Source organism: Odontesthes bonariensis, chromosome 16 (genome assembly GCF_027942865.1).
Source record: "Odontesthes bonariensis isolate fOdoBon6 chromosome 16, fOdoBon6.hap1, whole genome shotgun sequence".
In the NCBI taxonomy this organism is placed as follows: Eukaryota; Metazoa; Chordata; class Actinopteri; order Atheriniformes; family Atherinopsidae; genus Odontesthes; species Odontesthes bonariensis.
The window spans coordinates 8,966,446-8,978,606 of NC_134521.1; the positions used below are offsets into that span (position 1 = coordinate 8,966,446).

At 46.9% G+C, this 12,161-nt stretch overlaps 1 protein-coding gene across 4 annotated transcripts in view; it reads right to left on the bottom strand.

Moving 5' to 3' along the window:
* Positions 1-217: 217 nt before the first annotated feature.
* The window catches only part of LOC142402157 (pecanex-like protein 3), a 29,044-nt gene continuing 17,100 nt past the window's right edge, over positions 218-12,161 (bottom strand). For all 4 annotated transcript variants that reach the window (XM_075487674.1, XM_075487676.1, XM_075487675.1 and 1 more), the window contains exons 28-36: positions 11,428-11,681; positions 9,837-10,067; positions 9,570-9,673; positions 8,983-9,130; positions 6,634-6,864; positions 6,240-6,514; positions 4,909-5,078; positions 4,005-4,408; positions 218-2,487 (exon numbers count right to left, since the gene is read on the bottom strand). In XM_075487674.1, the coding sequence (XP_075343789.1) occupies positions 2,335-2,487; positions 4,005-4,408; positions 4,909-5,078; positions 6,240-6,514; positions 6,634-6,864; positions 8,983-9,130; positions 9,570-9,673; positions 9,837-10,067; positions 11,428-11,681 (1,970 nt within the window). In that variant the 3' untranslated portion in view covers positions 218-2,334. The remainder of the gene's footprint in view (positions 2,488-4,004; positions 4,409-4,908; positions 5,079-6,239; positions 6,515-6,633; positions 6,865-8,982; positions 9,131-9,569; positions 9,674-9,836; positions 10,068-11,427; positions 11,682-12,161) is intronic.

Consider the following 12,161-nt stretch of genomic DNA (forward strand, 5'->3'; position numbering starts at 1 on the left):
ATCAGGGAAATCATGAGATAAATTAGATTAAACATTTTAATCGTTGCCCAGCCCTAATAAAGAAGCAACAGGAGAATCCACTGAATCACAGTAAACCGAAGCTTTACCGCTCTGAGGCTAAATGTTTGCCTGCTGTAAAGATTTAATCTACAGTTTATCGACCCGAGCAGAGGTCCCGTTCAAAGATCAGATGAAATAAATCACTCACAGCAGCTGATTTGCAAACAAAGACACAAAAACTTTTAATTTAAATAGGAGGAAAAAATAAAATCACATAAAAAAAAAAACTGTACAGAACATAGAACCTTAAATAAAAGCCCTCCCTCTGAAAACCAACCAAACGAGAACAAAGTGGGATGGTGTGAGATACATCGTGTGCAAAAGAAGTGTCGATCCGCTCGACTCCCCCTCTGATGGGTGAAGCGCCTCCCCCCGAACCTCAGCAGAGCGTCTCTGATGAAAAGAACCCAAAAGAATCCGATAATAAAATAGATTTATATTTTAAATATATCTTTATGTAGCAAACATGCTGTACATAGTTTCAGAGATGAGGAAATCCCTTTTTTTTTTTTTTTTGACACCCAGGTCCGTCTACAAGCTTGTGCTTTCCTGACTCCCAGCGAAGAAATAAAAAGAGGAAACCGAGGGTTTAACTCGCCGTGGCGTCGGACACGTGAGCGGCGAGCAAAGGGAAACAGAAAACAGCTCTGGTGTCTGAGGAGTCTGTTTTTCCTGAGTTATCTGAGAGGGACGACCGGCTGCAGCCGAGCCACAAACTGTTTGGGGGAGGGGGGTAAACTGCAGCAAAGAGGAGGAGCCTGTTGGAGCCCAGAGAGTAAAAAGGGGCATCTGTGGTAACGCCGTGGTGACCCAGTACTCATCCTGGGACTTTAAACGCTTATTTTAGTCCCGTTTTCTCCCTTTGAACCAAGTCTTCTTGCTAAAGAAATCCATTTCTTTCCCATTTTAGACCCTGAGAACGCTGGCCTCCTTTCCAGTTTCCAACAGGCGAGCACAGCTTGTGAGAAATGACTTGAACTCAGGAGGATCTGAGGATTAATGCGATGGCACAATGTTCCGACCACTGCAGACAGCGGGGCACGAGGGGGACACATTCTGGTGCGTCGCCAGCATCGCCTATTCTTCTTCTGCGGTTTTTTTTTTTACAGTGGTTAAAAAAGAAACCAACTTCTCAGGAATACTTCCAGTTATTTTACAAGTTTAAATGAAAAAGCCACCGGTGAGATGATACAAAGACAAACTGAGGACAGGAGGGGGGGGCAGAAGGCAGATTTCCAACTCCACACATCAGCACATCATATAGACAAACCCAGTTAAAGATATCTGTAAGACAATATTAAATAAATATTCCACCCTCGCTCTCATTCAGCTTTGTTTTACTTCCAACTAAAACGCTGGATTTAACCGTGTAGGAACAGCAGTAGTAGTGGGTGTGTTAGCATCAGCAGTGGGTGTGTTAGCATTAGCAGGAGGTGCAGAAGCAGTAGTAGAAGTGACGGGAGGCAGAGACGCTGCAGGCGGGGGAAACACGGCCCCCCCTCACGTCCCCGAGGTGATGGGACCGCTTTTTAAGCTTAGCAGCTGACACGTTTGTGATAAACACAATTCTTCACAGATCGGGATCCCGGTCGATGGGATCCCGGTCTGTCTGAAGTGGTCCCACAGCTTCACTCGGAGCCCAAACACACCGGTCAGCAGTTAGAGCACCACCTGTTGGCTCAGAGGGAGTTCTTTAGTTCCCTGAAACTTGCTCTGAGAGCTTTTTAGTGTTGATGTTGTGAGGCACCTCTGCAGGATGGGGGGGGGGGGGCTCCTGAAAATGGTCAACATGTCCTGTTAAATATGGATGTCCGGTGAGGATGATAGAAGGGGGGGTGGGGGGGCAGAACAAGGCTTATGGTGGTTTCTGCGTCCTTCGCTCGTTCAGACAGTAAACAAACCGGCTGCTGCGGATGTGGAGCGACAGTCAGAAGCGATAGAAAAATAAACAATCCTTAGAATTGCACTGGCCTTTGTGGCCTGTCACTACTGTCCCAACCCAAAGGTCGTCCATAGAGACACGGAGTGCCTTCGTTAGAGGAGGAGAAGAAGAGGAAAACGGGACGATCGCCACACCTCATGATGAAACCTGACTTTGGAATAAACGAGTTGGCTGAAATCATTTCTGTCGTGCACCAGCTCAGCTTTCAGATGCTGTTTGGACCCAGATCCAGCCAGAGAATCATTTAGGAACCAGGGTTGATGGAATGAGTCCGGTCTGGGCCGGATCCGGGCCGCTGTGTGCTTTCACTGTAGAAAATGTCACCAGCAGACTCAGCGCAGGTGGTCGAGTAAAGGCAGCTCTGTGGATTCTTCTCTGGGGGTGAGGGGGTCCCCCGAAGACAGCGGGGTGGGATCCAGGGTCTGTGTGGCTCCGAGAGGATCTTGTGTCGGACCGACTTCCTGCAGCGGGACGGGGGGGGCGGGCTGGAGAGGACGAGAAACAAACAGATTAATAAAGGTTGGTGCTGATGGACAGTTAACAGATTTATCACCAACACTTCTGTCCTCTGACGGCGCCACTCAACTCTCAACTTTATTTATAAAGCCCTTTAAAACAGCCGTGGCTGAAACGAAGTGCTGTACATGAGTAACAACACGAAATATAAGGCATAAAACACAAGAACGATGTAAAAACAATAAAACAGAAACAGAGTCTCATGCTGAACAAGAAGAGAAATTCATCTTCCCACTAAGAACCGCTTTCTATGGGACGTTCCCTGCTCTCGGTTGCCAGGGTAACAATCATACGTCAGCTAATTGTTTCCACCGGGAGGAGCCTCAGTTATTCGTGTCAAAGCTGAGGTTAGAAGTCTATAACCCATCCACTGCCAGTCATTTAAAGAAAGACACAATCTGGCTGATATCGCCAGATATTTGTGCTTTTACATTACATTATATTACATTACGGTCATTTTGCAGACGCTTTTATCCAAAGCGACTTAAGGCGGAGTTATAGTTGACGCGTCGCTCACGGCGGTGGCGGCCCGTGACGTCAAAATGACGTTTCAGGCCTGGCGGTTGCCTTGAAAAGACGGCGCAGCGCGTTGTCGTGCACCAGTCTTTTTTTGTAACTTGGCTGCGCCAAGAACGACGAACCGGATGGACCGATGTGAGACCCGGCTCAGTCAGGAGGTGCGTTTGTACAGGAAGCTGTACGAAACTGCAGTGAAACAGCACAGGGAGCACGTAAACTCCCCAAACTGGTGCACAGAGATGGGCAGAACTTTGGGGAAAGAGGGAGAGTTCTGTAAGAATGTGTGGAAGAAGCTACGGGACAGATACGTGAAGGCAAAGAAGAGGGCAGAGACTCTGTTGATGCCGGGGGGGCTTCAAACCTTTACCTCTATTAACTGAATTAAAAAATTTAAATTATGCGAATACTGCAGCAGCATCATTGATGACAGTGTTCCTGATCTTCATTGTTTTCTTCTCCACTTTCGTGGGTTGTAGAGTAGCGGTAACTTTCACGTAACAGCGACACCTCTGTGACAGAGAAAATTGAAACTACTGCTGCATCGACTTGCGCCGCTATATATAGCCAGCACGAAATCGTGACGTCATCAACACCGCTCGAGCCAGCAGACGCGGCAACCATGCTAGAGGCTTCACAATAAGTGCGTTCCACATCGGTAGGCAAAAGAACTTCAGGTCACAAGAAATCATAAGTGCATTTCCTTCCAAAACCAAACAGCTAAGAGCATAACTAGTGCTAGAGTAAGTGCGGTAAGTTAGGTACTTAGACAAATGGGAAGACAATTTAGAAAACAAATAAGTGCGTAAGGAGCTGGGACGAAACAGGTGATGTCCTAAGAGGGCGTATCAGGGTAGTGTTTCCTGAAGAGATGGGTTTTCAGCCTGCAGCGAATGACGGGCAGCGACTCACTTTTCTTCTTCTAAGTGTAGCACATGATTGATAAATGACACAGGAGTGAAGTACTGACCTGTGTGCGGATGGTCTGAACGGGCCCCGCCTCCCCCTCCACTGTAGCCGGTCCATTAAAGCCCTTCCTGCCTGAAAAGCTCCACTTGCCAAAGTGGCTTTCGTAGTGCAGTCCGCCGCCCTGGACGATGCCAGCCCGCTGGCCCACTCTGTGCCCCGAGTTCTCCAGGAGGGCAGCCGGGCAGAAGCGCTCTGCGCCCGGCAGGGGTGGAGGAGCCACAGAGCTGAAGGAGAGCTGGGAGCTGGAGAGCTGCTGGCCCAGCAGCCCCTGGATGGAGGACGTTCGCTGCAGAGATGTGAGCAGGCTCGCCTCCATCCGGCCCTCGGTTTGACTCAGCAGAGCTAAAGGGAGAGGCTGAGGGTGGTGAGGCCAGCTCTGGGTGGGGCCAACTGGGTTGTCTGTACCTGAGAGGCAAAAAGACATTTTGGGATTTATTCTCAAGCTTTTACGTAACAAAGGCTGATCTTAAACTAGGCAAGGCAAGGCATCTTTATTCATGTAGCGCATTTCATACCACAGGCAACTCAATGTGCTTTACATAAAGACAAGGCATTTAAAAGAACAGCATAAAGCAGCATAAAAACAAGCAATTTAAAGAGAATAAAAAAATTGAATAAAAATTAAAACAGTTAAAAGCAATCAAAGAAGAGGGGGAAAAAGAAAAATATAAACTCAACCATAAGCACACGGAAAGAGAAATGTTTTTAACCTGGATTTAAAAGTGCTTACAGTTGTGGCTGATTTCAGTTCTGCTGGTAGTTTGTTCCAGTTGTGTGCAGCATAACAGCTAAAAGCTGCTTCAACTGCAGCCGTCTCAGACAGCAGAAAGCATGCTGGAGCAGGACATCACCTGCCCTCAATCAATGATGCTAGTTCACCAGATTAGTTTTAGCCGAGCTCTTACCCATGGAGGGCTGGACAACCGTGATATGTGGCTGGGGAAGGCTGGAGGCTGGCGTGCTTTGTGTGGTGTGAATGGCTGGGTTGGTGGAGATTGAGGTGGAGCCGCCTCCGCAGTCGGAGTCCTCGATGTTTCCTCCGCTGTTGCAGCCGGCGCCGCATCCTTTCTGCAACCTGCAGACACACCTGTTAGAGCAGCCGTCGCTCAAAGACAGGGGCTGTGTTCAAAAAACCGCATTCTTCTCCTACTACTCATACTAACTTTCTGAGTTAGTATGCGAGTTTGAGTAAGCGAGAAGTTCCCGGATGCATACTAGATTTGCCGAAATGTTGGGTATGCATCATGAGGTTACTACTCATACTCAAATTACCCAAGATGCAACATAATGTGACGTCGCCAATCGTCATTTCCTGTCAAAACGGCAGTTTCAAGCTAGCTACAACGAGGGTAGGTTCACTTCCTGTTTTCAAAACAAAAGCACCAATTGTATCGTAATGGCTTTCCCTATAATAAAAGGCAACCGTAAGTGCGTTGCTCACTACGGCTAGCTTTAGTAGCGCCGAATTCGTGGGAACAAAACTGTAAATAGCTGGTATTTTGTCAGATTTTCAACACATTGGGGATCTAAACGACTACTTTCTCGCCTGAAAATGTTTCAAATGTGGCTGTGTTCGAATCCGCATACTACATACTTGCATACTGCATACTGATCGATCAGACAGTATGCAGAGCGTTTACCCACAATGCATTTCGCTCCTACCCGAGCCGAAATCAGCCGGCCTGAAGCTGATTTCGCTTAAGCTCTAAACTCTGTAAACTTTAGCAACATTTGAAACATTTTCAGGCGAGAAAGTAGTCGTTTAGATCCCCAACGTGTTGAAAACCTGACAAAATACCGGCTATTCACAATTTTGTTCCCACGAATTCAGCGCTACTAAAGCTAGCCGTAGTGAGCAACGCACTTACGGTTATTTTCACAAAATAAAATACCCGTTGCCTTTTATCATAGGGAAAGCCATTACGATACAGTTGGTGCTTTTGTTTTGAAAACAGGAAGTGAACCTACCCTCGTTGTAGCTAGCTTGAAACTGCCGTTTTGACAGGAAATGACGATCGGCGACGTCACGTTACGTTGCATCTTGGGTAGTTTGAGTATGAGTAGTGACCCCATGATGCATACCCAACATTTCGGAGACTATAGTATGCATCCAGGAACTTCTCGCTGACTCAAACTGGCATACTAACTCAAAAAGTTTGTATGAGTAGTAGGAGAAGTATGTGGTTTCGAACACAGCCAGAGTTTCCGTTTGCTGCACCGAGTGGACGACACCCACCTGTCCCAGCTGCTGATGAGCCAGCTGTAGATGTTGTGTGGGCTGACCGGTCCGCCCCACACGGAGCGCAGCTGACCGTGGCCGCCGGCGTACGAGGTTGTGAGAGGGGACACGTAAATGGGATAGCCGATGGGCTGGTCGCACGAGGAGTTGATCATATTCCTCAGAGCCTGTTTGGCGTTCTGGATGCTTCCACGCTCTGGGTTACGGTTGCGCAGGAAGACCAGCTCCTGCTGTTGCCCCGCCCACAGCCCACGCACACATTCCCTGTTCACCTGTAGGGGGCGGCGCAGACACAGGTCAGAGGTAGAAACAGACAGCAGAACATTAACCCGAGGATTTCATGGACTAACGCGTGGAATCAGCTTAACTGAACGATAAATCAAGCTCGGACCTTGATGACTCTGAAGCTGAGGAAGCGCTTGTTGAGCATGATGATCTTGTACTCGTCGCTGCCGTCATCCATGATGTGGCGCAGTGCGAGCAGCGAAGGCATGTTGGCCAGGATGGCGCTGCGCCACACGGGGTCCCCCTCATGTGATATCAGCATCTTCTCTTCGTTGGCAGTGATGGCATCGTACAGCACCATCGGATCCTCGTACTCATCCGGAGAGGTGAAGTGGTCCTGGAGGACATACAGATTATAGCGCTGGTCACACAGTTCCATGCACAGCTGTCCCTGAAGCAGCATCCAGAGGAGCAGAATCGAGTTATTCACTGAAGAAGCTCAGGGTTTAAGGTGCTTGTGGTTCTAAAAGCCGGCTTTGGTGGGACTGACAGTCACTCTTATATCAGAGATACTCATTGCGCGGCTCCTCAAGCTCTAATTGGTGGCTCGCACTCGAATAGTAGCTTATAACAATATGGTAACAATAACAATACATTTTTTTAAATAACACACAGCAAATACTGCACAGTATTAAGAATTTTTTTATTAAGTGTGCGTTTTTGTAGTATTAAGTATTTTCATTAAGTATTAAGGCTTAACGGTGTTTCCTAACGGGGGCACACTGTTAAACCAGCTTAAACCACCGTCACACTTGACCGCAGAGCACACTAGCTCCTTTAGCCAGCGCGAGATGCAGGCACAATGGATGGTTTTTAATAAAAAAAAAGGGCAAAAACCAAACGAAAATCAGCATGAAGACCCCAGAGAGGGGACGAGCAGGCAAACGTCGGGCGTACCGCGAGATGCAGGCACAATGGATCGGTTTTTAATTAAAATAAAAAAAAAAAATTTAAAAAAAAAAGGGCAAAAACCAGCACAAAAACCATGCTAATCTTGAAAGTCTCACTATGATTACAACAACAAACTACAAATACAACATGAAGAAAGTCAAGGACATGCACGCCAGCGTCCGCTCATCCCAGTATTAATGTAGATGTGGTCTTAATTGAAAATGTATTGGCTGTGTTGTTTTTTGTTTTTGTGGGATGTTTTATGTGTAGAAATGCAAAAGGGGACTTTAGTATGTTGTGGTAAAAGTAGCTCTTCTCTTGATTCTGCTCTGCCAATGTGGCTCTTGTGAAAACAATAGTGAGTATCACTGTCTTATAGCAACAGAAGTCGTTTTCCTGCTTTCGTTAAGAAACACTACCTATTATTTTAGTAAAAAGCTGTAAAGCGGTAACCCAGCTGAGCCACCAGCGGTTATTCATATATTTATGGATGCATGCAACTCTGGGAATCCATCCATCCATCCATTATCTATACCGCTGAATCCGTCGATCGGGTCGCGGGTGGGCTGGAGCCTATCCCAGCAGTCAATGGGCGAGAGGCGGGGTACACCCTGGACAGAACGCCAGTCCATCGCAGGGCCACATAGAGACATACGAGACAAACAACCATGCACGCTCACACTCACTCCTAAGGACAATTTAGAGATGCCAATCAACCTAACATGCATGATTTTTTGGACAGTGGGAGGAAGCCGGAGTACCCGGAGAGAACCCACGCATACACGGGGAGAACATGCAAACTCCACACAGAAAGGCCCCAGCTGGGTGTTGAACCTGGAACCTTCTTGCTGTGAGGCGACGGTGCTAACCACCACACCACCGTGCAGCCCAACTCTGGGAATATTAAAAGGAATTATAAGCAAGTCATACCACGGCGTCACCTCATTAAATAAGGACAACACAGACTATGTGAAACAGCGTTGGGAAAAAGAGTTGAACGTCGTGATAACAGAGGACATGTGGCTGAAAGCCTGGGAAACACGGTCATCCTCCACCAACTCCTGGACTCTGAGAGACTTCTGTTGGAAAAGCTTAATTTGTTTCTTTATAACTCCCAAACAGACTGGTCTTCGCTGATCAGGCCCATGTTTTTTGCTCTTGCCCCCCATTCAGATTTTCTGGAGGAAAGTGGCAAATATCATTTCAAAAGGTTCTATGCTTCAATATCATTCCTAACTTTCTATCTTGGAAATATTCCAGATGGATTGAGTAAAACTGATAATTATCCTTTTAGGGTCTTGCTGGCAGCAAGTAAAAAGGCCATCACAAAATGTTGGCTCCAGAAAAATGCCCCCACTACAGATGACTTTTGTTGATATTGTAAAACAAACTGCATGTCCTGGAGCAAATGACTGACTCAATCCGACTCCAGAAAGATCTGGGTGAAAAACGATGGCAGAAATGGCCAAATGAGTTTTAACCACCCCCGGACCTTGAATGTGTAATTGTTCAATGTTTTGTACTATAAATAAAGAGATAAAAAAAAAAAAAAAAGAAACATTACCTGATGCAGTTTGAGGGACATTCGTACTCCTGGTGCCACCACCCGGTTCAGCAGGTCCATATCTGCAAACACCCATTCATCCCTGGGAGACGTGATCCTGAAGTCTCCTTTGAACAGCGCATGGAGGCCGTAAAGAAATGGCTCCAAGCTGTGAAACGCAAAAGCAACAGCAAAGTTTGAACAATGCAAAAGACGCGGGCGCTACACTCAGTGGGGTCACATGGCACTGAAAGGATCGGATTATTGGCTAAATTACAATAAGAATGAGTTAAGCAAGGGTAATTCTCCTTGGATATATGGCGGTGAATGAATGGGATCAGAGGCACAAAGCGTGTCATGATAGGTGGTGCTGTACAAATGCATTACTCTTTTGAACGCATATTTTTTTGAGAAGCAAAACGCTTTATTTTTTAAACCCCAGCCAACTAGCCGGACTACCTTGAGATGTCATGCAGCTTCATGTCAAAAGAGGCGAACTATCCCTTTATTAACTCAGTCTGATTGTAATTTAGCCAATAATCCGATCCTTTCAGTGCCATGTAACCCCACTGAATGATCGAGGTGGTGACACGGACGGGTGGTCTTACCTGGCAGACATGCTGTGGGAGGCCGTGCCCAAAGCTCTTCTCCCCAGAATGCACAGGCCGAAGCAGAGGCTGACGAGTGGTGAATCTCTGTCACAAGTCACCGGCTACAACAAGAGAGTTCAAAGGAAACGTGTTTTACATTTTACTCAGTAAATCATGAAGAACAAAACTTTGACTCGACACAAATGAGGAAAAGACGCTTTTATGTGTTTCATCCTTCAGCCTTAGCTAACAGAAAGAGGGTGGAGCAGCATGCTAGAGTCTCACCGTTTGACGCCTGCTGTTACAGTACTGAATCCAGTCCAGGTAAACCATGCAGAACGAGGAGTGGGTGATCCCAGAGGCTCTGTGATCATAGTCCTCATCGATGTTCAGGTTGAACGTGGGGTCACTATCTACGTAGTTCGACCCCAGGCAAGGTCGCAAAGCCTCCTGAACCGTCTCATTGGTGAGCCACTCTTCCAGCTTCGAGGATCGACTCACGTAGTAGATGATGCTCTGTTGGTGGAAACAGATATCAGACATTTCAGACCCAGTTCGAGTGGGCATGGAGTCCCGCTGCATCTGAACCTCACAGCACTGTGTGGAGGGCTTTTAAAAAAAGTATTGGTGCCGATTCTGACAACACAATGCGGCTGGAGTTCACGTCTAAATTCTATAAAATGGATGCTTACTGCGCCACACATTTAAACAAGCAACACTACACATTCTTAAAGGGATAGTTCGCCTCTTTTTACATGAAGCTGTATGACATCCCATATTAGCAACATCATTTATGAACATGTTCTTACCCCCTGCTGCGTCCTGTGAGCCGAGTTCCAGCCTCGTTTTGGAGTTGATGAAAGTAGTCCGGCTAGTTGGCTGGGGTTTAAAAAATAAAGCGTTTTGCTTCTCAAAACAATATGCGTTCTGAGATATCATCCTCTTCTTGCTCCCTACATTCTACGATCTGTTAACAGCTCCCCATAAGTGCCCGTGGTGTTACACCTAATCCGGTCGTCACTAATACAATCAAAATCTGGATCCAGTTCAGGAAGCAGCACGGCTTACATAGGGCCGCGACTTTTGCCCCAGTTTTGAACAATTATGCATTTCTCCCTTCCCGCTCTGACCCTACATTTCGTGTATGGTCAGATAAGGGCCTCAGAACACTTAAGTTAAGGTTCTCACAGAAGGGATCTTTGACAGCATTTCATAAAACTTGGGACCCACTGCTGGCTTATATTAGTAATACACACTAATGTTGCCGCATGTTGTTTGCTGTGACTACATCTGACATGGGTTGTCGGGAGGGATAGTTATGTTGGGGTTCTCTTTTTGTCCCGTTTTCAATGGGAAACTGATTTTTTTTTTCTTTCTGTACTGTCTGCAAAAACTCAATAAAGAGATTTGCATCACAAAATCGTTCTCCAGGAAAAAGTCAGACCTCACAATCGCTTGGCGCTATTTTCTCTCCCTTCGTATCAACGCATATTGTTTTGAGAAACAAAACACTTTATTTTTTAAACCCCAGCCAACTAGCCGGACTACCTTCATCAACTCCAAAACGAGGCTGGAACTCGGCTCACAGGACGCAGCAGGGGGTAAGAAGATGTTCATAAATGATGTTGCTAATATGGGATGTCATACAGCTTCATGTCAAAAGAGGCGAACTATCCCTTTAAGGTTATGTTGAATCATGGCCAGAAAAGCCACCGTGCTTTCACTTCGCTACACTTTGGGATATCGATGCCATTTCAATATGAATACTCTAATAACAGGCCAAAACTTGTTAAGTGACATCAACAAATCACAGAGGTGTGAACGCTGCTTCAGGAACAGGGAGATGACAGAAGAACTCCGAAGAACAAAGGCGTACCTTAACGTAGTACGTGATGAGGATCTTGCGAAGGTCGAACACTTGCAGCATGGAGGCTGCATTGTTGTCGCTGATGCTGTAACCCTCCAGCACATATTTAGTTGCAGCCACTTCCCAGGCCAGCCAGCGCTGTCCAAAGGCGGCGTTGAATGACAAGATGTGGGGGAGGTGACCCGGTTCGCAGCAGCAGCATCCCTCGTCCTCCTCCACCCCCTCAGTGATGGCCTCCACCTCCCTCTGCTGACAGTAGGTACCTGGGCACATTTGACATGTGAGGATCACTGGCTCCACATGAAGTAAAGTTAAAGTAAAGCTAAAAACCGACTCCGGGACTAAACATTCTGTGTGGATAAAGGATAATATTCCACACCCAAAGTATGAAGTAGTGTTGCACCGATACCAGTATCGGGCGGGGCCCTGATCGGCACTAAAATGGTGGTATCGGCGAGTACCAACAAATAGGGCGCCGATACCATTTCCGATACTTGTATGACACTTGAACGTCTCACGACACTCGCTACACTGTGTTTTGATCACTGTGTTGTGATCACTGTGCAGTTATCGCTATTGGCCTGCTCCAGACCAATGAGAGCGGGCCAATAGCCGCTCTTAACCAATGCCGGGGCAGCTTTTTCTATGTGTGAGGAGCAAGACGTCTGGTGACAGGCATTCTGTCAGCTGGGGAGGGTGCCCCCCACCCCATGTGTTTTATGAACTTGTAAACTAATAAAGAT